At 42.6% G+C, this 26,818-nt stretch overlaps 1 protein-coding gene and 1 long non-coding RNA gene across 2 annotated transcripts in view; one reads left to right on the top strand and one right to left on the bottom strand.

Annotated features, from left to right (window-relative positions):
• MYO10 (myosin X) overlaps positions 1-14,545 on the top strand; it is a 196,994-nt gene extending 182,449 nt beyond the window's left edge. Inside the window, exons 29-41 of the mRNA XM_069958144.1 lie at positions 1,638-1,731; positions 3,351-3,406; positions 3,817-3,959; positions 4,444-4,638; positions 4,728-4,885; positions 6,492-6,615; positions 8,278-8,575; positions 9,092-9,299; positions 9,709-9,845; positions 10,427-10,547; positions 10,873-11,325; positions 11,774-11,965; positions 13,706-14,545. Of these exons, the coding sequence (XP_069814245.1) occupies positions 1,638-1,731; positions 3,351-3,406; positions 3,817-3,959; positions 4,444-4,638; positions 4,728-4,885; positions 6,492-6,615; positions 8,278-8,575; positions 9,092-9,299; positions 9,709-9,845; positions 10,427-10,547; positions 10,873-11,325; positions 11,774-11,965; positions 13,706-13,816 (2,290 nt within the window). The 3' untranslated portion in view covers positions 13,817-14,545. The remainder of the gene's footprint in view (positions 1-1,637; positions 1,732-3,350; positions 3,407-3,816; positions 3,960-4,443; positions 4,639-4,727; positions 4,886-6,491; positions 6,616-8,277; positions 8,576-9,091; positions 9,300-9,708; positions 9,846-10,426; positions 10,548-10,872; positions 11,326-11,773; positions 11,966-13,705) is intronic.
• Positions 14,546-19,463: 4,918 nt separating this feature from the next.
• LOC138783445 (uncharacterized) overlaps positions 19,464-26,818 on the bottom strand; it is a 77,211-nt gene continuing 69,856 nt past the window's right edge. Inside the window, exon 2 of the long non-coding RNA XR_011361689.1 lies at positions 19,464-19,610. This is a non-coding gene — a long non-coding RNA (uncharacterized lncRNA). The remainder of the gene's footprint in view (positions 19,611-26,818) is intronic.

The raw sequence follows: 26,818 nt of genomic DNA, 5'->3' as shown, positions 1-26,818 counted from the left end.
TCTCCCCCAGTAGTATATAACCCCCTGTGCGCTCTCCCCCTGTAGTATATAACCCCCTGTGCGCTCTTCCCCAGTAGTATATAACCCCCTGTGCGCTCTCCCCCTGTAGTATATAGCCCCCCTGTTCTGGTGTCGGCGCTACAGTAACGTCACTCGAGCGCCGAAACCAGAGGTAGAGAGCGGCCTCTTGTGACCGCTGCAGCCACAAGAGTGACTGACAGGGAGGGAGCCAATGGCTCCCTCTCTGTCAGTGCTGCTCTACGGTAACTATAAGCGCTACTTACAAGCGCTCATGGTTACTATGCAGAGCACAGCTCAGTATACAGGTATACTGAGCTGCAGCAGGGGTCCAGACAGCTGGCCTCCGCGGTCCGAACCCGGTCCGCCAGTTGACCCCTGGTATATAGGGGGACATGATTAAAACCTTTAATTGTGTTAAAGGACTAAGTGAGGTTCAGGAGGGAAGTGTTTTTTTTTATAAAGAAAACTGAACTCAAGAACGTGGAGACACAATCTTAGGTTAATTTCGGGGTAAGGTCAGAAACAACACAAGAAAATATTACTTTACTGAAAGTAATGTAAGCAGATGTGGTTGGTAAATCTACAATAACTCAATAACTGAATGTAAACCTGCCTGGGATAAACATACTGTATATCTATCCTAAGATAATAAGAAAGGAAATAGTAAAAGGGCTAGATGGACTAGATGGACCCAGTGGTCCTTTTGTGCCAACAATCTTCTACGTTTCTATATAATTACTATAATAATAAATTGCTTTGGGTGTGGCCAGTTTGTCAAGAAGATAATACAACCAATATAAAACTAAAGTAGAAGCAGACACACAATAATGTTAATAATGTTGGTCCTATCTGTTTTGTGACCCTTACTTTTCCAAAACATTGGCGGAGATAATGGTTTCTGTGTTTCTAGTAAACAAACACCACAGCTCATTTAAAGTATCGAGCACGTATTTCTCAGTTACTTCATTAGTCTGTTCTAGTACAGCTGACATTCAATAGTAGACTAGACACTACCATGTGCGGTGTATGAATATAAACACCAATAGACATATGAGCACCTATGTGCACACCTGATTGATAGAAGAAACAATTATAGAAAATTGGTGTTGCTTACTGTATGTTGGTTGAGATATTTCCATACTTGCTCTCCTTTGTCTATTCCAGGACTTTATATTAAAGTCTGCGGTTCCCCATACAGGCTTAGATGCTGCACAATCCATATATACCTTTTTAAAACTTGCCTTTGTATTTTTAATGCTCTAAAATCGCTTTAATTCAAAGGTGGACAGTGGAGACTTAGCGTCCATTGAGACCTCTCTATCTGCCTTGGTCCAGTGCTGTTAGCCATGCTCCCCCCTGTGATGAGGCAAGAAGAGGCGATTTAACAGACACTAAGCCCTGCCTAGGTGACACTGTCCAACAATGATAAAAGCACAGAGGAAAAATGGGGTGACAGCATCACTTTACCTATGACTACACACAGGATTTTATGGAAACACATAGGTCTAATAACTAATAGGGCTATTTCTATTGCAAAGCCCATTTTATAGTGAGAATAGAGTGGCCATGTTCTGTATAAAATCTTCTATTGAATGTGTGTTGTGTTCTTCCTACAGTCAGTGGTTCAGCATTATGAGCCAGGTTCAGTCATCCACAGAGCAGGAAATTCGGGAGATGCACGATGAGCAAGCAAATCCGCAAAATGCTGTGGTAAGTGGAAATCCATTCATCGCCCAGCCAAGCATATTATTCAATGATTACTGTAATCCTGCTAAGTCTTTTTTACCTTTTTGTGCACCGGACAACATATATCTGTCTGGCAGAGCATTACTTTTTACAGAAGAGTTAGGTTTATGGATAAATCTACTGCTACACTCTTGCACCTGTAACGCAGAATAGTAACTGAATGTATGATAACAAGGGGAACGTACTCTTATCACACTGTCCTGACACTTCATGCCAATAGTTAAAATACCATATTTGCAAAAATATTAATTGCACACCAAAAGACAATTTCATTTCATTCCGAAACGTCCGCATTATGGTATACTTTACAAGGATTAATGTGATATAAAGAGAATATACAGTATGTGCCTAACTTTGGAGCCATTTCTTTTGTATATACATATTGGAATAAAACAAGAGCATGAAAAAATGAAAAGAAATGGTCTTTTGGTGTGCAATTAATATTTTTGCAAATATGTTTTGAGGTTCTAATTGCACCCAGAAAGTGTGCGCAGATATACCACTAATAGTTAAAATACCATTGACTTGTAACCTAGAGGTAAATTTGTTACAACATGCCCTGTTACATACATTTTCTTCATAGTATGATTGCATTATTGTTGTTGCTGTCTTCGTCATTATTATTATCTCCATCATTATAATTGACCTAATATGAATCTTTTAAATCTCTCGATGTGCCAACCACTTTTGTAAGGGTCATGGTCTCAGACTCTTAATAACACCAGTAAACAGGTTTTTATTTATTATGCCGTAAATATAAAATTGTAAAAATATGATTGGTTGATAAACTGTTTTGGACTGGGGGTTCCTGCAAAGGGAGGCCCACCTTCCATCTGTACAACGCATATCCATGGCTACTATTGGCATCATGATCCTTACTTGTTATTACTATTGTACACACAGAATATATCAATATCAATGAGGTCTAATAGGTTATTTGTCAATCAATCTATAAGAAATAGAATGCAGATGCAGTGGAAAGTACCTGACAAGTCAACAGAACCTAGGCCCACCATAGGTTTCCCGACTTTGTAAATTAACAGATAAGCAAATAACAGACATTATTTTATAAAGATGGTCGTCATTTGTACAAAATGATTATAAAATAACAACCATTATTTGTCCTCAAACAGACAAAAAAGACATTTTGGCAACATAGCCTTAAAGTGTAACTACCATTTTTAAAAACTTCTGACATGTCATAGCGTATAGGTTGGAGTCCGGCTGCTGAGAACCCCGCAGATCACTAGAATGAAGGTGAATTCCGAAGACTACTCCTATTAACAGTCTACAGAATTCATCTCCCTGTAGCGGAGATGAAGGGGCAGATCGGCATGGTTCTCAGCAGCCGGACCCTGAGCAATATGCACTTCTGACATGTCGCTATTCATTAAATAGTGGCCGCACACCACTGACTGTTCACACAATGTAGAGGCTCCGGACGCATTTTCTATTGTCGGCTATGGTGAATTAGGATACGGGCGCAGCCGGGATGAACTTCACAGACACTGGCCGGTGTCTTACCATGTGTGAACCCGGCCTAATGTTGTAATAGCTAAATAAAATATTTTATCTCTATACAGGGAACTTTGGATGTTGGTTTGATCGATTCTGTCTGTGCTTCTGATAACCCTGATAGGTAAGTCATCACTGCCAACGTATAATAACCAGATCAAGGAAAGTCTTCTACATAGTGCCAGCATCTTCCAGACCAATGTACTTAACAAAGCATTTAGATAAAAGATAACAATCCATATATTAGGACTATGCAACATACAGATCCCTATAAGTATACAGATCATTATATGTATAAGTGGTTAAAGGCTGGGCTTACAAGGCATTTAGAATGATACAGCTACAAACTATTTTCCATTACGGCTGTGCAGCTTTACAGTAAATAACATTGTAATGAGAATACTTCCACCCATATGATAGGTACTTACTTGCTAAGTGAGGGTAAATATTTCATGGGCCATTTGCTGTTGAGCAAACAGAGTCCATGTTTACCTGACAGCTAATAACATTTTCCCACCCATTTTCCATCCTCAGACCAAATTCATTTGTAATCATCACTGCGAATCGTGTCCTTCATTGTAACTCTGACACCCCAGAGGAAATGCATCACTGGATAACACTGCTGCAGAGGTCTAAGGGTGATACCCGGGTGGAAGGGCAGGAATTCATTGTTCGAGGTGAGAAGAAAGTTCTATTTATTACAACTTACCTATATATGTGTGTCAGCACAGCAAATCTAAATAACAAGATTTACGAACAATATATTTATTTTGTTTTCTATCATGTAGTGATGAACTTTGCTCAAACTTTGCTGAAATGTTGATGCATAAAAACTTCCTATATACTGTAAATGATGGTTGACAGTAACACCTGCACTCTACATGACACATTTGGTTAGGTGCATATGCTGTCATTTGGAGAAATTGTATAACAAACAATGGTCAGATAAGGGACACTTAGAGGCCCATTAGGTAGGATTATTGTAACTATTAGTGCACACCTACAGCTATGCAGCATAGGTGTACAGTATGTTAGATTTGAATTGTTTCCACTTTAACATATATGACTGCATAATAAAACCATAAATTACATGTTTTTTTCATATATTAAAAGAAAACAAGACACCACAACAATTACTATTGTATTTGTACTATATTATAGGTTGGCTGCATAAAGAAGTGAAAAATAGCCCTAAGATGTCTTCATTGAAGCTGAAGAAGCGTTGGTTTGTCCTGACCCACAATTCATTAGACTATTACAAGAACTCTGAGAAAAATGCTATTAAACTGGGCACATTGGTTCTGAACAGCCTATGTTCTGTGGTACAGCCTGAGGAGAAAATCTTTAAAGAGACTGGTGATTAACCTTTTCTTCTTCACACCTGATGCATGAACAGTCAATATATGTATGTGCGGGATAAGTAATAGATTAATTTATTTTAATAGGATACTGGAACGTGATTGTGTATGGGCGCAAGCACTGTTACCGCCTTTACACAAAGCTGTTAAATGAAGCTACAAGGTGGGCCAGTGCTATTCAGAATGTCATTGACACCAAGGCACCTATAGATACCCCAACGCAGCAGCTCATACAGGATATTAAGGTATCTAGAAAATATATGTTTGCTCTAAAGCCTTTTGTGCATTAGCTAGGGCTGGATGATATAATAACATGAATATGTATAGTAGGGCTGGGCGATATAAACGATATGCCAAAATATCGTCATCAATTCGGTTGACGATATGGATTTTTGGCATATCGTCATATCGCGATATACCACGGAGCGGTAGTGAATAAGCTTCTCACTTACCGCTCCGTGGTACCGCGCTGCAGGGCCTTCCGTTCACGCATTGTCAGCGCGCTAGCGCGCTGATGCGTGTGACGTCAGGTCTCCCAGTGCATGCTGGGAAGAAGACGCGGCCCGTCTCGCCTCACGGACTCCATCAGCCAGCCCTGCAGGAAAGGTAAGTAGCAGAGGGGTCGGGGGCGGGCGGCAGATGGCTTGGCATGGGGCTGATGATGGCCCTGGCTGGGGGGACATGATGGCTGGCACATGAAATGCCTGGAAAACAGTGAGGGGTGAGATGGCTGGCACCGGGGGGGCGGGGATTGGGGGTGCTGATGACTGGCAACGGGGGGCTGATGACTGGCGACGGGGGGCTGATGACTGGCACAAGGGGGGCTGATGACTGGCACAAGGGGGGCTGATGACTGGCACAAGGGGGGCTGATGACTGGCACAAGGGGGACTGATGACTGGCACAAGGGGGACTGATGACTGGCACAAGGGGGGCTGATGACTGGCACAAGGGGGGCTGATGACTGGCACAAGGGGGGCTGATGACTGGCACAAGGGGGGCTGATGACTGGCACAAGGGGGGGCTGATGGCACAGGGTGGGCTGATGACTGGCACAAGGGGGGCTGATGACTGGCACAAGGGGGGGCTGATGGCACAGGGTGGGCTGATGACTGGCAAGGGGGGGTGATAACTGGCACAAAGGGCGCTGTAGGCATAGGGGAGGGCTGATGACTGGCAAGGGGGGGTGATAACTGGCACAAGGGAGGGGGGGGCTGATGACTGGCACAGGGGAGGGCTGATGACTGGCAAGGGGGGAGTGATAACTGGCACAAAGGGGGCTGAAGGCATAGGGGAGGGCTGATGACTGGCAAGGGGGGGTGATAACTGGCACAAGGGAGGGGGGGATGATGACTGGCACAGGGGAGGGCTGATGACTGGCACAGGATGGGCTGATGGCACAGGGGAAGGCTGATGACTGGCAAGGGGGGTGATAACTGGCACAAAGGGGCCAGCATAGGAGAGGGCTGATGACTGGCAAGGGGGGCTGATAACTGGCACAAAGGGGGCTGAAGCCTTTGTGCCAGTTATCAGCCCCCCTTGCCAGTCATCAGCCCTCCCCTCCCTTGTGCCAGTTATCACCCCCCCTTGCTAGTCATCAGCCCTCCCCTATATATTTATAATTATATATCGTGATATATCGTTATATCGTGCATGCATCAAATTATATCGTGATATAAATTTTAGGCCATATCGCCCAGCCCTAATGTATAGTATACTGATAACCATGGTAAAAATAAATGATGATAATGCTGTTAAAAAAATGCTGTTTTGAACGCTTTTCATTCATAACCATTGTCATACAACTTGAGATCTAATTTATAGCTAACTGGAATTGGTGGTTTGTTTCCAGGAAAACTGCTTGAATAATGATGTTGTAGAGCAAATATACAGAAGGAATCCAATACTGCGTTATACTCATCACCCTCTGCATTCTCCATTGCTGCCACTTCCCTATGGAGACATCAACTTAAACTGTAAGTCATTTATTTTCTCTCTCTCTCTCTCTCTCTCTCTCTCTCTCTCTCTCTCTCGGGCCATCAGTGGGTCATCCTAATCAGTGATTGACAGCTATCTCTGTATGTCCAATCATATGGGGGTGGCTGTCTGTCTCTGGAACCATAAGTTAAAAAAAAGTAAATTTATTTAAAATAATGTATATCGTTAATGTATACATAGCTCTCACTCCTCTTGAGCAAAGAGATGTCCCTTCAAGTCAAGTCTCACTCAATCTAGGAGTCTTAGAACATTGACTTGGGATTTTATGCCAAGCCAAACAATCTCTGCAAAATGAAAGATTTCCCATCTGCAGACAGCTGTTTCTGGGTCTTTGCCCCTCATCAGTGCAGAACAGGGTGTTGGCTGGCTAGTGGTCTATCGATGTGAGTCAAAGTACTAACTCTACTTAAGGAGAGCTCGTCATAAAGACGTGTGGAGACTTACAGACCATTGCTGCTCCACTAAGAATTGACTTACAGACCACTACTGCTCCACTGACTCTCCTACAGTATCATAATGGCTGATGGAGGTAATGGTGATGTGCTGTATGGAGGAAGTGAGAGCAGAATTGCAGGGTAACACAGGGAAAATAGCCATATTATGGTTGCCCTGGTCTACTTTTCTTGACTCTCCGGAGTACAGTAATTACAACTCCTGAATGGACTTTTAATTTGTGTTTCTATACGATAAGCTTGTGTGGAATCCTCTTTTTGGGTTTGAAGGGACTGCATTGGCTTCCTTTTCTTTTTTTATTTAATCTTATCTCTTCCTTCTTTCACTTCTTTCGTTCTGTTTATATTTTTCAATTTTCTCATCTAGGAAATGCCTTGATAGGGTCCAATAAGACCAGACTTCTTATTATAGTTATAATTTAGTTATCACAGGTATAGAATAGGTTCATCTACAGGTTCAGAATCTGTTGACTTTGCCCTGAAATACTTTACTGTATTGATGCTGATTTCTTTTATGGACTCTTTCAGGAAATGTTTTTTATGTCCATTGTTTACAATTTTCACTGTAGAGATTATATTTTGTACATTTACTACCTGATATGTCACAGCATTCCACCTGTATCCTTGCAAAATACTCTTTCAATAAAAACCGTTGAATAAGGAGAGTCACTACCCCTTATACCCATGAATAAACATAAACACTTCACCTCTTTATTGCAGTTACTGGATACAATGCATTGAAGTATTGCTTTTGGAAAGATGCAAGGGGATAATTGTGATCTATCTTTATATTGACCTTGAACATTGAATCTAGTTTAGACAATGTGAATAAGAGAAAGTATGGCTTTTTGCCATTACGGCCTTACACTGCGTTATGCAGCCACAATGTTCGGTGAAGGCCAAATAACAGTTTGCTGCAACTTGCCTTAGTACAGCAATCCACTATATTCCATTACGGTGTGAACCTATGCTTTTCTGTTTTATTGATAAAAGGTGCAGACTTGCAGTCAAATACTAGCTATATACTGTGGTACACTCAACCCCAATAAGTAGTTTTCAGTGTCAGCAGAGTACTTTATGTTAGCTCATAGAATAGGCACTTAATGAAGTGTATTTAGTATTTTATTATGCTGTGAAGATTATCAGATATGCTTAGGAATTAATCACCCATGTAATTTCTTGTTCCAGTGTTAAAAGACAAAGGCTATACAACACTCCAGGATGAAGCCATCAAGATTTTCAATTCTTTGCAACAGCTTGAGTCTCTCTCTGATCCTGTCCCAATAATCCAGGGTATTCTTCAAACTGGTCATGACTTGCGCCCTTTGCGGGATGAACTGTACTGTCAGCTTATCAAACAGACCAACAAAGCTATGCACCCTGGCAGCGTTGGAAACCTGTATCATTGGCAGATACTCACTTGTCTGAGCTGTACCTTTCCACCTAGTCGCAGTATTCTGAAGTATCTCAAATTTCATCTGAAGAGGTAAAAGAAGTATAGTTGTGATATTAGATCAACTCAAATGACATACTTAAACATCAAGTCAGAGCTGTGCAGTAGAGATGTATACATAATGCAGGGTTGTCCACTATGTAGCTCTATTCCCCTTAGGTCAGTGAGTGCAGCAGTATTAAGTAAATGAACTGTATTGCATAATAGGCTACAGACAAAAGATTTCATTGAGCCATATAAGATAAGGACTTGTGTTATTTGAGTTCATGACCTGGAACTGGTAGATGATCCCATGTAAGGCGAGTAGTATTAAGGGAATCAATGTAAGGGAGTCTTACAGTGATTTCCTGAGGTTGCTTTCAAATTGTTATTGTGATCTCTAATAACTTGAGCAAATGTATCGAATGGTCTATGTATAAGTGCTGTATGTGAGTTACCTGCTCTAGTTTCTAGGGCCCAATTTTTTTAGCCAGAGCTCTGTTCTTTTATATCTATGTAAGGGTTATATCACCCTTTGGTATCCGTCTACCTTTTATTCTACCTTTGTAGAATACGAGACCAGTACCAAGGTTCAGAGATGGAAAAGTATGCAGTATTTATCTACGAATCACTGAAAAAACAAAAATGCCGGGAGTTTGTGCCATCTCGAGAGGAAATCGAAGCTTTGATTAAGAGACAGGAAATTACCACCACAGTTTACTGCCATGGTGGAGGGGCCTGCAAGATCACCATCAACTCCCACACCACTGCCGGCGAGGTGAGACCCAAACATAGATGATCCATTACATTGTAGGAAAGGTTTCCAAAGATTAGCAGAGAACTATTTTTTATAGGCCCTTTGGCAAATAAAAGTAACAACTTAATTGTTGATATATTCAGCATATCCTGTTCCTTGGATTGCTTTCAGAAACCTTTCCAATCGTCTTTCTTAATAAATTTAGTTAGTGATATAAAATATAGATAATATATTAGGAGTATTCTATTGTATTTTAGCAATTGATGGCATCAGTAAATGTAGAACAATGAGCAGCTCTATTATAGAGAACTTGGCACAACATATAATAATTGGTCACCCATCCAGTAAGTGTTGTTTAAACTGCCTAGTAATGTCTACAAACCAAAATCTGATATGTCATTCACGAGAAAAAACTATTGTTTTTTTGTAGGTTGTAGAGAAGCTGATCCGAGGCCTGGCCATGGAAGATAGCAGAAATATGTTTTCTCTCTTTGAGTACAATGGAGTCACAGAAAAAGCCATTGAAAGCAGAGCTGTTGTGGCAGATGTACTGGCTAAGTTTGAAAAGTAGGTTTCACATGCTCAGCATTCACTAGTGATCATAAAAGGTCCTAATTAGAAAGTATATTTGATCATTATACAGTATGTGGATATGTTTTCTATTAAACTCAATTTTTTTCACAATCCAGACCCAGACAAATGAAATACTTTAATCTAATTCTGGTGTGAATGCACACTAAGGCTGTGTTCACACAATGTATGAGACTGGCCGTTCTGTGACCCGTCTGGGTCACGGAACAGCCGGTCTCTGAAAAGATCACCCCCGCCAATACTGCAGTAGCGGCCGGATGATCTTTCGGGCCACAGTGTTCTCATGGGGGTGCATCCGTGCATGCCTGCATCAGAACTCTCCACAGCATACTAAGGAGCGAGTGGCCAGATCCGCTCACTCCACAGTGTGCACTGACATGGGTTTCGGCAGCTGCTATTCACTGAATATACTATGTGTATACACTCTGGCCGGGATCCCATAGACGGCTATGTAACGTATATTTCCGTAATAATCACGGGCGTTGTACAAATGACGGCCGTTGTACAAACAGTATATTTGTACCCCTTAACATATACTATGTTTTTGTCTTTCAAAGGCTTGCAGCAAGTGCAGAAGCAGGAGAAAGACCATGGAAGTTCTACTTTAAGCTGTATTGCTTCTTAGACACAGAACATGTACCAAGAGACAGTGTTGAGTACGCATTTATGTTTGAACAGGTAAGAGTAGCGTAACCACTTTCTTGCCCTACATTTTTCTATGTTAATACGCAGGATTAAGGAGTAGAGGTTGGCACTACTAGTCTATAAGCCAAAAAGGGAGGTTGCTCTAGATAAACCTGCATACGTGGTGCCACCATGCAATTGTGAAAACAAGTTCAGCGTGGTGCACTCACCGTTTTGCAGAATATGTTGCAAATGAACTTATTTTTCTATGTCAGTTTTTATTATAGAACAAAGACTGTAATGCTATAATAGCTCAGATATCTAGTTATTAACATGTAATTCTCAACTAGATTTTACATGTCATTATCCTTTTTCTCAGGCACATGAAGCAGTTATTCGGGGCCACTATCCAGCACCTGAAGAAACTCTACAGGTTCTTGCAGCATTAAGGTTACAGTATTCACAAGGAGACCACAGCCCACACACAACTGTACCAGAGATGGAACAGTTTTACCCTGTTCAGAAACTGAAGTCTCGAGTTTCCCAGTCCACCAAAGTATCCACACCAATAGAAAGATCTGAGAGAAAGAGGTCTAGTTTCTTGGAAGGAACCTTAAGAAGAAGCTTCAGAAGCGGCTCTGTGAGTAAACAGAAGGTAGAAGAAGACCAAATGTTGGATATGTGGGTTAAAGAAGAGGTGATGTCAACCAGGACCAGTATTATTGACAAATGGAAGAAACTACAGGGAATGACTCCAGAAACATGTATGACCAAATACATGGCCCTGATAAAAGAATGGCCTGGGTATGGATCAGCATTGTTTGATGTTGAGGTAAGTAAATTGTATTTTCGGGGGTAGTAAATAAAATAACAGTAAAGTAGATAGCACAGCTCCACTCCCAAATCCACAGAGTATGTATTGGCAGACAAGGTGGTGCTCAGTCACAAACAACAGCGTCCCAACAATGTAAGTATTGAGATAAAGGATGGCATTCACCACTTGGCGTTGAATCATCCGGCTTTATAAAACATACAAGGATCGGGGGAGGAAGGAGTCCTTGCCCGATCCTTGTATGTCTAATAAAGCCGGATGATTCAACGCGAAGTGGTGAGTGCCATTCTTTATCTTCGTACTTGCATTAAATATAATAACTTGTACTACTTTGTGATACAGTATGTTGGTTAAGCAAAATATATATCTTCACTGCAAAGTGTTTCTTTACTTCAGATATGCAGATTACTAGAACTATCTTAACAATTGCATTTTTCTTTTTGCTCAGTGCAAAGAAGGTGGATTTCCTCAAGAATTGTGGTTAGGTGTGAGCGTTGAATCTGTTTCGGTCTACAAAAGAGGAGAAGGGAGACCTTTGGAAGTGTTTCACTATGAACATATCCTTTCTTTTGGTGCTCCATTAGCCAACACCTACAAGATAGTTGTGGATGAGCGGGAGCTTCTGTTTGAGACAAGTGCGGTAAGTAAAGCTACATTTCATATACTGACAATTATTTGATTACATGTGATTTTACTACATGTCATTTAATACGTAGTCAACTACACTTTCATTGTTAAAGAAAAAAGTAAACAATATGCAGAATAATAAGGCCCTATTACAGCAAGCAATTATCGCCCATTATGGCCGATAATCGCATGGTGTAATAGCTCCTCTTAAAAGGCAATGATCAGTCAACATCGATCCTTGTCTTTTAACATGTTGGAGAAAAACTAGAATCATAGTGACGGTCTGCTGGTCGCCGCTCAGTGTGATAGGAGTGGTGGCAGCAGACCACCGCTATCTCTTTTGGGCTCCAACTGCACCTCCTTGCGGTCCCCCCGCCCCGGGTCTTCAAGTCTTAAAAATCTGTTTGCAAATGGTTTAACTGCAGTAATACTTATCTTTTACTAATGTACAATCTGTAAGCAATAATGTTATGTAATCACATACCCAGGCTCCTGGCGTTTATCGACAGCTTTTTGTTAAGGAAAGCCAGTATATTACTCCAGCTTGCTTCTGAACCAATCCTGCTCTGAGCATTTGTCTCACGGACAGGCTGGAATAACAAGTGACAGAGGGCCAGAAGCAGTTTACACCTGGTTCATGTTCAATACTTGTGGAAACAGACATACAATAGCGAATAAATCCCCCTCAAAGGTGTAGCTATAGGGGATGCAGACATATTAGTCCTAAGAAGATTAGAAATGGCACATAGTGAGTGGGGAGCCCTTCTACACATGTTGCATTGGGACCTAGGAGCCTTATGTTATGCCAAAATATTTTAGGAGCTGTGGGGATACATTTTTAGACATAAAACTGAAAATAATTGGATACAGTGGATTAAAGGGGTTGTCCTAAAAATAGTCTGTAGGAAAAATGTAACACCAACATGGCAGCCTCTTTCTGTCTTGCGCCTGCACAGCATTCCCTAGCTTTGCTGCAGTACAATGCAATCCATAAGAACAAGGCTGACTGCAGGTGGGTCGGAGTGCTGCTGTAATAAGGCTAAACTGACATCCCCTCAATTCTCAAAGTCAGTGTATGTCCTAGAGGTGGGACCCCAACAGTCATTGTTATTGCATATATAAATAATTTTTCATCACTGATGGGAATACCATTTTCTCTAATATTTCTGTAGTAATACCTATTCCCCCTAAAAATCTCGGAAGTTTACAAAGAAATGTTTTGGTTTTGTGTGTCTTACAGGCATTTAAAGGGGTTGGCCACTTTATAGTAAAATAGTTCAGTGCACAGTATTAGTAACTGTACTTACAGCACTTACTGACAGCAGCTCCCTGTGTACCCCATAAAATCAGATGCCCCTCCTCCAACCTGACCTGGTGGTTAGTCTGTCCATAAGATGGCCGACAATGAGAAGCATGTGACCATGCCCCATCCCCAGTGTCCACCCATGAGCCTGTATATGCCTATGCCGCACACTTAGGGGAGGGGAAGGGTCACATGTTCCTCTTTTTTGGCCATCTTGTAGACAGATTTACCACAGAACAGGGCATCACAGCCTAGAGGAGTGATATTAGCTCTATGAGGTACACAGGGACCTGCTGGCAGTAAATGCTGTGAGTACACTTACTAATACTGTACACTGAACTATTTTACTGTAAAGTGGCCAAACCCTTTAAATTACAATGTAATATATAATAATATATTTATGGCAATAACTTAACGGCTTTATTCTCTTTTGTCTTTATAATATTGAAGGTGGTTGATATCGCAAAGCTAATGAAGGCATACATAAGTATGATAGTAAAGAAGAGATATAGCACCACGCGATCAGAAAGCAGTCATGGAAGCCAAGGAAGTGCTAGGTGAAGACGTTGCCTCTCACATATCCCCTCTGACCATAGCATGGGCCTCAGCTCTAACTAAAAGGTGCTTTAGTAATAAGTAGCTGAACTTTTCTCACCTCATATCCAGGCTGTTGTGGCAGCCAGGATTATGCAGTGCCTAAACTATTAGAAAAGACAGCAAGATCCCAAAGTTTCTTTGCCTTAGATTGTAAGACTCTGCCTTAAATGCAGAGTAATGTGCCTTCAAACCAGGTACCTGTATTTGCCTCCAAAACCTGCCCTCCTGGTTCCTCAAGAAGAGTATTGGATAGCTGCAGGCAGCCTTCCCCAGGATCCCATTTATAATGAAACTCTGTATTTTTGCTTTATCTTTGTGTGAATTTGTCAGTCTTGTCAGTTCTTTTTTTATTCCAGGTATTGAATGAAAGGGAGTGTTAATGTGCAATGCTGTGTATATTTCTATTGATCAGTTACATGTGATTCGGGTCTGTTGTGTGTTTGCTCCCAGAGTTCACTGGTTCTTAATGTTTTAATGCCAGTTCTACCGTTTTGTATTACTTTCTCACTGTAGCCAGTATACACCCCTGACTGCTGTATTGTAACTTAAGAGGTGACATAGCTACTAGAAAGAGTACAGTATTTATAAACTGCCTTATTATGGAGATACTTTAATGTCAGTAGCACTTGTTCTACAAACATTTTCTTTACTTGATACATCTTGCCATATTAAAATTGTTAAAGAGCTTGTAAATAGGTAAACGTGAGTGCTTTATTTTTCTAAGGAAAGTTTTAATATGAAGCAAAATATTTCGCCACCTAGTGGTTAGTGTCAGAAAAACCAAATCTTTATTCAGCAAATGAAAGCCTTTATGTTAAAAAAAGTTGCTTCATTGTATATATAAACTCTTGACAATAAAATATTGTATTTAATGTGATTGGTGTGAATTTTCTTTCAATGAAACCTTTATAGAACTCTAGCAATCACTGGAATGGTACAGAGTGAAGACTCATTTAATGTGGTCAAGGTGAAGCAGGACCCCATTTCACATTTCGCTATGGGGTCCCAAGGCTACTGTCATTGTATTTGTATTTTTTTTTTGTTAATAAATTTCTGTTTCACTGTTTTTCATTTGCTTTAAATAGCCCAAAACAGTACATGTTGTATTACTATATTTGTAGCAGGACATGTGCATTAAACTATTAAAATGGTGAAACAGACCATGCTTGTATGAACAAATACAAAGGAACATAGAGGTCTGCCAGCAGGAAAAATAAAAAAAAACACATGATTGGTGTGGTCTCAGAGGTCAGACCCTCACTGATCATGAAGAAATAGCACCTTCTTGCAGTGCATTCTGGGGCCCACCAGAGGGCCCTCCAATGAAGAACCAGTGAGAAAAGACATGTCAGTCAGTGTCAGTGCAGGTTCTAAAGTTAGGGGCCCATGGGAGGATCCTCCTGTCCTCTGGTGGGCCACTCCGACATGTAATATGCCATGAGTTTAATAAAATGCCACAGCCTTGAAATATGCCATCAGATAGGAGCAGCCATTATGTTGTCACTACAATAACTTAGTTAGAATGTAATGATAAAGACACTAATTTCAGAGAACTGCACTTTTGTGTAGATTGGGCATAATGATAACTCAGTGGAGAAAACGCCGGAGAAAAAAACAAAACAAACATAAGCCTATGTTTACATCTGCACTTGCAGATTCCAGTGCAGTTCCTGTTCAAAATACCAGACAAAACAAAAATTACAGACAAAAATGAATGTTGCCTATCAGGCTTCATTGGTGTCCGTTTATGCAGCAGATCTGCCTGCTATGCTCTCAGAGCAGATGAATGGAAAAACAGCAGAGCCTTTGATGCAGATGTGAATATATAACTTTACATTGGCAAGACAGGAGCTTTATAATGCAGTTTATATGATTATATATTTATTTATAACTTTATATTTGTTTATTGAGAAATTTTATTTTTTTCATTTCAATGCCAAGAGTATGCATAGCAGATGACCAGTGGAATATGTATGCATAATGTGAGATTCCAATATTGGGTGAGGGCCTGATTTTAGGGGAGTGAGGGAATATAAGCACTCTTGTGTATGGGAAGGAAGGGGAAAGGAAAGACACTGCCCAGCTTGAGCAGTGAGTCAGATTCTTCACATTTACCTAGTGACTTCTGTTTCTCATGTGATCCAAGTTCTGTACAGGATCCATCGGACAATGGACACCAGAATTGGCAATGGACCCCATTTACCAAGGACAGGTTCACACCTGCATTGCAGATTCTGTCATGTTCCTCCATCACAGGTCCCATTGATAAGTTTAACTTTTGTTTTGTCTGACTTTATGAAATCAGACTTTCCCCAGGATAGGATGGTTCCCAGGGCCGGACTGGGAATTAAAATCTACCCTAGCCATTAAAACCCCAGCAGCCCACATACCATATCCTCCCTGATATATTATAGATAGCAGTGTACTATACATGCTGTAGCAAATTCAGCTCCAATTCGCCATGTTCCTTACTATTTCCTTAAATATGTGAACCCCACCATAAATGCATAAAGATAAAGGTACAACATAATCTGCTGCAGATTTGATGTTTCATATCTATGTATTTCAGCAGCACCAAATACACAATGGATTAGATATGTACGTACGATACAGTAAAAGTGACAGGACCTTTAGTCCAGTGTAAACTTTTATAATCCTCCTTTTCATTACCAGCTGAAGTGTCACAAAGGCGGAGCCAACCCACAGCTGCACCTCCTGCCCCTTCCTGCTCTGACAAACTGACATACATGGGGGTGCTGCGGCTGTCACTGTGACACTTAAGCCGGTAATGAAAATGATGATTATAAATAACATTAACCATATAAAGGTCGCCCTCTTTGTAAAATCCCTGTGTAGAATTGTCCCCGTCCCCTTGGTAACATCCTTATATAGAATATCAACCACCTTTGTAACATCCTTATATAAAGGTAACATGCCCATATAGAATAGCCCCCATGTAAAATCCCCATATAAAGGTCCCCCCTTTGTGACATGCCCATATAGAATAGTCCCCTCTCCCATATAAAGGTAACCCCTTTTGTAACATTCCTATGTAAAATTACCCCCTCTCCTTTGTAAAATCCCCATATAAAGGTCCCCCCTTTGTAAAATCCCCATATAGAATAGCCCCCTCCCCCTTTGTAACATCCCCATATAAAGGTCGCCCTCTTTGTAAAATCCCTGTGTAGAATTGTCCGTGTCCCCTTGGTAACATCCCCATATAGAATATGCACCACCTTTGTAACATCCTTATATAAAGGTAACATGCCCATATAGAATAGCCCCCATGTAAAATCCCCATATAAAGGTCCCCCCTTTGTGAAATCCCCATATAGAATAGCCCCCCCTCCCATATAAAGGTAACCCCTTTTGTAACATTCCTATGTAAAATTACCCCCCCACACACTTTTGTTTGTAATATTCCATTGAGAATATGCACCCCCTATTGTGCTGCTGCTGTGTTAAAGAAAAAAAAAAAAAAGGAGCCTACTCACTTATCACATTGCTCCCCAGCAGTGTTCTTCTGGCTCCTGTCATCAGCAGGGGGCAGTGGCAGCAGTGTCTTCTCCTCTGTCCTCCTGGATCCTCTGTGGCGCGTCCAGGAAGTGACCTCAGCCGTTAGGGGCGGGTAGTAGCAGATATGCCTGCGCGCGGCACGCATGCTACACCAGGGGGATTTTGAAGGGGCAGAGCAGCCCCTAAATTCTTTAGGCTGTGAAGAAGCGCTGGGGGCCGCGGGTGAGTGTGCGCGCGGGACCGCGGATGAGTGTGTGCACGCCGGGGGTGAAGTGAAAAGTGACCGGGGAATATGCTGCCTATACCAACCATGGCAGAATAGCTGAATTGATAGCGCGATGCCCGGCGGCGCTCTTCCCAACAGCTGCAGAAGGCCGGTCCCGCTGCATGCTTGCACCGCTGAGCAACGGCCCAGTACAGCGGTCTAAAACATTGTGGCCAGCCGCCGCGCTATCAATTCAGCTATTCTGCCAGGGTTGGTATAGGCAGCATATTTCCAGGTCAGAGCGGCTAAGTGGATAGCACGGCAGCTGGCCGCGCTGTTGTCGACCGCTGTACAGAGTCCCTGGAAATTATTATTGTGAACGAGAGTTCACATTCCTTTCTTCCTTCCAGACCATCTTTCTGTCACGCTCTGATCATCTTCTAATTCAGAGAGCTGTTTATATAGGTGTAGTTCCACAGGTACAGTGCAAGCAGATAAAATCACATCACCTAGCCTTATCACCATCACGTATAACACATGCTGGCCTACAATTTACAGTAAAATTAGACATTATGATGTAAACTGAATGGACCCCTTTAATGCTAGGTTCCCATCTTTGTCGGGGGCTTCCTTTTAAGAGCTTAGATAGAGCTGAATGGTCTGCTGCACAACAGACAACAGTGAATCCTGAGAGACTTAACTAGTGTCCATCATCTTTCAGAGTTATAATGAACTGCTTGCTACATAGTTTTTTTTCTGGTTATTAAAAAGTAATCTGTGATTGAGATGTGAACACAGTCTAAATTAATATATGGGCTCTGTCAGGTGCTGTTTGTGTCTGATATGTAAAGGATGAACTTGTGCAGTTTTCCCATGTATCACCTCTGTGCCTGTGGCTCTCTGCTAATAGAGTCTGGTTTAGGCACACTCTATTAGCAGAGCCCTGATCTCAATTGCATTGCATAGATCAGAAGTGACAATCCATTAATTGATTATAAAAGGTCCCTAGAGAGGACTCAAAAATTGTAAAACAAAACCAAAAACTTATTTTTTTTTTTTAAATTAAAAAAAAAATAAAAATTATAAAAGTTCTAATAACCCTTTTCCTTATTTAAAAAAAACGCCAAAAAACTTTACATTTGATTTTTGGTCACATCACATCCCAGAATAAAATGTAATTAAAAAAGTTGTCAAAAAGTAAACATGGTACCGATTAAATCTACTGATCATGGTGCATAAAATTATCCCTCACACAGCCCTACAGACTGAAAGATTTAAAAAAAGGGCAATTTTAATCACATTAAAAAAAAGGAAACATTACCCATAAATTGGGTATTATGGACCTGAAGAATATAGATAACATGTCAGATTAATTACATACTAGGGGCATTATATGCACAGTCTGCGGAGCATCATATGCTCTGTCTGGAGGGCACTGTAGCAATAAAAAAGTAAAAAAATAAAGTCAGTATTGAACTCAAAATTCTGTGATTGTGACATCCCTAATCACACACTTGCTGGACAGACGTGTGGATGCAGTCATTGTGACACAATCAGATTCTGATCCACAGGGGAAAAAACACCAAAAAGCAGGAAAATGTTCAACAATCTTGGTTCAGATTTTCAGCAAATTTGCTGCAATGACTTTTATGGATTTTGTAGCATTAAAAAGTTCTACAAAATTAAAACATTTTTTCTTCAAATCAACTGGTGTCAGAAAGTTATATAAACTTGTATTTCACTTCATTTTTAAAAATCTCCAGTCTTCCAGTACCAGTAGTTTAGCAATGAATCGCACTCCCTTTAGTTGGTAGTCTAGGGGTGCCTGTGTAGAAGGATTCCTCAATCCCGTAGTATATGAAAACAGAAACACGGCACTTCCCGGAAGAGTTTATGCTTGTCAAAGAATTTTTATTCAAGTGAATTTTACTGTCACAATCCAACCAGATCACAGAATATAGTAAGTAAACGGAAAAGTAAGGCTACTGGTGACGTTTCGGTCGTGCATCCGACCTTCCTCAAGCCAATTTAGCAACACTATAAAAGAAAAAAAATGTAACAATAAATATACAGGTCAAAATAGATGAAATTACACATATAAAAGTAATTTTGTGTAAGCAAACAGTATGCTAGCAATATATGTTGCTATAAGCTGGTATCGATTGTGACCTATCTAAATAGAAATCAAACTAGGTATATATCTAAGGTATACATTGATTTATATCATATAAAAGGATTAACAGTAGCTAGCAAACTAGGGCAGACTGTGACAACATCTCAGAGGAAAATTATAAGTATAGAGGCTACATTGTCCATATGTATGAAACTATTAACAAAAAGTAAATGTCTACGCACAAAAAGATATAGGGTAACTCGGTCCGGAGATGTCAACAAGATAAAGAAAAGGAAATAAGAAGAGAGAGACATGATGCAAAAAACTGAAAATGCATGCAAAATCAACGTTTTTACCTGCAGTCTGGAAGCAATATGAGAAGAGATCTGGTGGTCTAGTGTATAGGTGTCAATCGCGGGTATAAATGGGAGAGATATGTATCACGTGGTGGTGACGCCGGCGCGCCACGCCATGCAGTTGCGCGGCAGTGACGCGCCGGCGCCCCAGCAACGCCAACGCGACGCGATGCTGAATGGCAACGAAGGTGTATCTATGTGTTTTATAGTAATACGTAGGAAACAGGCGCCCGCGTACTACTAAGGTCTAGCGTAGGCGGCGTCATCACGCGAGAATCACGTGATCGGCATTGGTTGGAAGTGGAGGACGGAGCGTCTGTGTATCCATGGCAACCCGGGATGAATGTGGCCAACGAAAATGATGAACTATGAGTGGGTAATAGCATAGAAGATAGAAGAAAGGAGAAAGAGAGAAATGTAGATAACTAGAGATGAGCGAATCGGGTTCGAGTCGATCCGAACCCGAACGTTCGGTATTTGATTAGCTGGGGCTGCTGAATTTGGATAAAGCTCTAAGGTTGTCTGGAAAACATGGATACAGCCAATGACTATATCCATGATTTCCACATAGCCTTAGGGCTTTATCTAACTTCAACAGCCACTGCTAATCAAATGCCGAAAGTTCGGGTTCGGATCGACTCGAGCATGCTCAAGGTTCGCTCATCTTTATAGATAACACATAAAGAGAAAAAGGGATAGAGGACAAACACCGGCCAATAGTTACCAAACATGATTAATCCTTGCAGCATGTAAAAACCTAAAGAGAGAGAGAGATGTAATATCAACAAAACAAACTAGTGAATAAAGTTACAAACTGAAACTCCTATCATATTCTCGATTCATACCCTTAGGTTCAATCGTCTGGAGTGTGTGAATCCAGAACGATTCACGTTTTTTTAAAGTTTCCAGTACCAGTAGTCTATCAGCTGCTGTATTTCCTGCCTGCAGGGAGTGGTGTATTCTCTCCATTCTGGCTGTGATCTCTGCTACCACCTCTGTCCATAACAGGAACTTTCCAGATTTAGAGTGCATTCACGTATACAGGATCCACAGCAGATCTGCAGCAGATTTGATGGTGCAGATTTAATGCTGTGTTTGTGATTTGTCTAGAACAGAGGTTCCCAGTGAATGGCGTCCTCTCAAGACAGCTTTGCTATCCAGAACGGGACGAGGCAGGGGTGCCCACTTTCCCCTCTCATTTTTGTTCTGGTCCTGGAGCCCTTCCTGAGAACCGTTCGCTCATGCGAGTATATCCGGGGGTTGGGGGTGGGGAGCACCACGCATACGATCGCAGCATATGCAGACGACCTTTTGTTTTTCGTCACAAATCCAATGGTGACGCTCCCTGTTCTCATGCGCGAGTTGGAGCTATACGCCTCTCTTTCAAACTTCAAAATCAATTACTCGAAGTCGGAGGCGTTGAACATATTGCTGCCAGCAGACGTGGTGACCTCCATCCGCTCCTCCTTTAGGTTTCGCTGGGCCTCTAGGACTCTAAAATATCTGGGCATCTGCCTCACTCCGGATCTGAAGGACCTCTACGCGGCCGATTTCCCTCCTCTATTGGCTACGATTCAATCCTGCTGCTCGTCTTGGAGCAAAGGCCTTTTCACTTGGTTTGGTCGGTGTGCCATTTTTAAAATGAACCTTCTCCCAAAGCTCCTCTACACTTTTCAGTGCTTGCCGACCAGGGTTCCGAGGTCCTTTTTCCGGTCGGTGGCGTCAACTCAATCCAAATTTATATGGGGCTCCAAACCAGCCCGTGTCAAACGTACTCTTCTTTGCCGTACAAAAGATAATGGAGGAGTGGCGCTGCCGGACATCTACTCCTACTACATTGCTTCAGCCCTAACTAGAGTGGTGGATTGGTGCAGACATTTTGACCTGAAACCTTGGGTGCGAGTAGAACAGTCTTTTACCAATGTTCCTCTTGCATGTGCCCCCTGGGTGCCTAGTACTGTTTTGGGTGCCCTTAGGGCTCATCCTACCATTGGTCCGACCATCAGAGTTTGTGATGTTCCGACGGTTTGTGCTCGCCTGCTTCCCTTACACTCCCCCATGACGCCGGTCTTGGGACACCCCGCGTTTACCCCTGGCCTTAATGACCCCGGGTTTGGCGCCTGGACACAGGCGGGCAAGTTTAGGGCCCCACACTTCATGTCCTCCACAGCGTGGCTCTCGCAGGCTGACCTCGAAGCCATCTTTGACCTGAGACCCCTGGCGCGTCACTCAGCTTGTTCACTTCCTGCACAAGTTGCCACCAGCGTCTCAATTCTCATCTTCTAAAACTTATCTGGAGACTCTGTGTGTGGGATCTGGTCAGCTGCGTCACGCTCTATCACTTATCTACGCCGACTTGATCTCCCCCCCTGGCCAGGAACCTCCATCCTTTCTTAAAAAATGGGAGTCTGATCTCCATCTGAGCCTGACCCCTACACAGAGAACCGATGTTATGTCTCTGGTACACAAGAGCTCTGGGAGCTCGCGGTTTCAAGAGGCTGGCTACAAGCTCCTATCGCGTTGGTACCTACGTTTCTACATGCGATCTGGCCCGAAGTGGACCCTACCTGCTGGAGGTGTGGTACTGCGGAGGGCACGATCCTTCACATTTTCTGGTCCTGTCCCTCCCTGACGTATTTCTGGGACAAAGTGAAGGAGATCACGCGCCAAGTTACTGGCACTGCGGCTGATCTGTCCCCGGCTCTCTTCCTTCTGCATCACACCGAGATTTCCACTAAAAAATACAGACACTCCCTCTTGCGGTTTTTGGTCATGGCCTCTAGGTCGTGCATCCCGATTTATTGGAAACGTACCTCCCCCCCCCCCAATTTCTTTATCGATATCGCGAGTTAATGAACTTATGAGAATGGAGGACTTGACCTCTGAATTACACAACCAGAATGCCTGTTTCACCGGCACTTGGCTGCCCTGGTCTGAGTTTCAAAACACGGATGAATATCGGGGTCTACTGGAGGACGGCCTACCTGACTAGAGGTAGGCACTCTCTCCCTTTCTTTTGGGGGGCGAAGTGTTGGCACTGCCCGCACTTCTTCTCCCCCGGCTGGCCATTTGATGTCCTCCTCCCCCCCTTCAGTGTCCTTCCCCCTCCCCTCATGTATCCCCACCCCACACACACACCTCCTTTGCACCTTTCCCCACTTGATTCTTTCTCTTACCCCTGTGGGCTTTTCTCTCCTTTCTTTTTTTTTGTTTCCTTCTCCTGTTAAAAGGTACAGGTGGAGTGGCCCAGGCCTGCCGTAATATATTATTCTGTTGGCTGAACGGACCCTTACTTCTTTGTGTATTATTGAATAAAGGAAGGGGGGGCAAGAATCATTTATTGTTCCCTTTTTTTTTTATCTTGTGACCTTGGACCCCTTCCGAATGGTTTGTTCACATAACTTACATTCCTATTTATACCTGCTGCTGTTTATACCTGATTGCCTTTGGGGTGTGCCTACCCCGTTTGTCGTTCCTCCTCTGTCTGTCCATAAAAGTTTCTATAAATAAAGAATTTATAAAAAAAGAACAGAGGTTCCAAACCAGGGTGCTGTGGCACCCTGGGGTGCCATGGGACCTTGGTGGGGATTGTGACACTGTCACTTTAAGTATTCCTGGTCACTTTGATGTTCCGCCCGCTCACTGTAATGCAGGGTGAGCAGGCAGAACATTAAAGTGGACAGTCTGTAGGAGCAAGAACTGTCAGCGTCCTGCTCCTGCATTCAATCCCATAGGCTGCCAACACTTCAGGCCTACATTTTATTGAGGGGAAGAGCAAGGGGAGCATTATTATGAAGAAGATAGGGTATATTTTTACTATGGTGGGCACAACAGTTTTTTTATTATGAGAGGCACAGCATGGGCATTATTACTATATAGAGGGTACAGCAGGGGTGATATTACTTTGGGAGGAAGCCGGGGGCATTATTACTATGGAGGGCTCAGCAGTAGGGGCATAGCAGGGCATTATTACTATATGGAGGACACATTAGGGAGAATTATTCCTATATCAAGGGCACAGCAGGGTACATTATTACTATGTGGGGGCACAGCATGGGGCAGTATTACTATGTGGGGCACAGCAAGGGGCATTATTACATTATTATTATGTGGGGGCACAGCAGGGGGCATTATTATTGTATGGGGGTACACACCATGGGGCTTTATTACTATGGGGGAGCACAGAGGGGGGCATTATTATTGTATGGGGGCACAGCAGACGTGGCGTCTCAAGGCAGCTCAGCCATTCAGAGGTCGTAGCGGAGTCCCACCTCGGCCATTGAATGGCTGAGCTGCCTTGAGATGTCTTGTCTCAAGCCGCAGCTCAGTCCAGGAAGCGGCCTCGGGACAGGAGTACGGGGCGGCGCAATCCGGGAGTCGGCGCTGGAATCGGGGAGATAAGTCACCGGAGCCTTCTATTTCCACCCCCTCCCCGGCCGGATACGTATTATACAGCTGGCCCGGAGTACCCATTTAAGCTCTATGAGATACACAGGGAGCTGCTGTCAGTATATACTTACACTTACTAATACTTTACACTGAGCTATTTTACTATAACGTGGCCAACCCCTTTAAAGGGGTTATCCAACACTACAAAAGCACGGCCACTTTCCCCCTACTGTTGTCTCCAGTTTGGGTGGAGTTTTAAAAACCAGTTCCATTGAAGTAAATGGAGCTTAATTGCAAACTGCACCTGAACTGGAGACAACAGTAGGGGGACAAGTGGCCATGTTTTTGTAGCACTGGATAACCCCTTTAACTTGCATTTTGACCTCTCTGCTGTCACCTCTGTCCATGTCAGGAACTTGCTATGCACAGTTCCTGACATGGACAGAGGTGACAGCAGAGATCACTGTGTCAGACTGGAAGAAAATACACCACTTCCCGCAGGACATACAGCAGTAATGGAAGACTGGAGTTTTTTTTAATAGAAGTAAATTACAAATTTCTGGCACCAGTTGATGTCAAAGATTTTTTTTGCTGGAGTACCCCTTTAATACTGTGGACTATTTTACTTTTAAACTAGACAGCCCCTTTCATACAGTTTCTCTATTGATCAGCTAATCGGATGATCACCGATTTTTCTATGACAACATGTAGTTGTTCATGCCACCCATACTGCTTGTATTTACTCTGGAGGGTTTCCAGGTGGGGATAGCCTCCTTCTCTATTCATTTCAGCAGCTTTATGTATAATACTCTTTGGCAGCTCTTTCCACATACAATTACATCAGATTATGAGCAGTCTCCTTCATGTTAACAAATCCACCGTATACCAGTGGATTGTAAACTAAGTGTCCAGAAATGCTGGGAATTGTAGTGTATAGAAATGTCTGTGAACCACAAGCGTTCCTCCAAATATTTGGGAGGTATGGAGGAAGGGCTGACTGCAAAGCATTATGGGGAAGCTTGATGTCATGTGTTTTCAGTCATCATCATCATCATCAACTTTACAGCAACCAATCACAGCTCACCTTTCATATCTTTACATGCTTCTATAAAATTAAAGCTGAGCTTTGATTGGTTGCTATGGGCAGGTGGGCGCATGGCAACCAATCACAGGTCAGCTTTTATTTTACCAGAGTAATTTGAGAAACTAAAGCTGAGCTGTGATTGGTTGCTATGGGCCACACCAAACCATATTATTTAGTGTTCTTAGTGTGGCCTAACCATAAGCTTTTTACTTGGTCACAAGTGTGTTTAGTGACTTCTGCAGTAAAGCACATCGCCAGTCATTAATGGGTTAATGCTTCAGATGTGTTTACCTGCAGTAACCATGGCAACCATGCACTGTGATGACAAGCGCTTATGTCATAAAGAAGGTTCCATAAAGCAATGTACCGCGCCCTGATCAGTGCCATCTTGGATGCACCGCACCCTGAGCTTGACTACTTTCCTGCCCCTACCCTTGATGTAATTCGGAGGTTCTAGCAGGGGAAAAGGGGTGGTCTGCTTTAGAATACCCCTTCATCGAGTCTCCACCTTCTTAAGAAGTGTACCTGGATCTGTAAAAGAGAAGAGATACAGCCGCCTAGCCATCAATAAGGGGACAGATATTGCAGCCAGATCTCACTCACATCCAGTTTATTATATTTATACTATGGTATTACCCTCTAAGCCCAGGGGAGGGGCAACTCTCCAGTCATGGCTCCCTCAAGGTTTTCCCCACAGGGGTTTTTTCCTTGCCTGAGCGCTGGAGGGTGAGTCGGGGGTCTGCCATTTTCAGTGTCATGTAATTTAAAATAAAATTGTGACCCTTTGACACCTTATTACAATGTGTTGTGTCTTTATTTTGCATTCTCTGGTTTAACACACAGAATATAATAGCACCATGGACAACATAATAAATATACATCATATATACACAACCCAGTGGCTCTTGTGCGTGTGGGCAGCATCAGGGGCAAGACAAAGTATTGTGCACCCATACACATACATCCAGGTGTGGCCTAGGTAGTTGCCCCCCCCCCCCCCCCCCCCCCCCCCCCCCCCAAAAAAAAAAAAAAAAAATCAGAGTATAGGTGATATCAAGCAGACTGGTGGGGGTCCCAGTGGTCACAAAAATGTGGGGAACGTGCCCCCTGAAATGGGGGGACAGTGCTCCATTAATTCTCTATAGGTCTTGTTATCCCTTATCCTGTGAATAACTTTGGGAGAGGGCTATGTTCTCATGTACTATATGGCTGGACTCTGCGTTTTTCACAAATATGGCATATGGCATTTTTGGGGTTTAAATCTCTGCAACTAGATGTTAGCTGATGGAGAGTCAATGGAGAG

Source organism: Dendropsophus ebraccatus, chromosome 2 (genome assembly GCF_027789765.1).
Source record: "Dendropsophus ebraccatus isolate aDenEbr1 chromosome 2, aDenEbr1.pat, whole genome shotgun sequence".
In the NCBI taxonomy this organism is placed as follows: domain Eukaryota; kingdom Metazoa; phylum Chordata; class Amphibia; order Anura; family Hylidae; genus Dendropsophus; species Dendropsophus ebraccatus.
The sequence above is the reverse complement of the archived record's forward strand: the minus strand, read 5'-3'. Positions and strand labels throughout refer to the sequence as shown.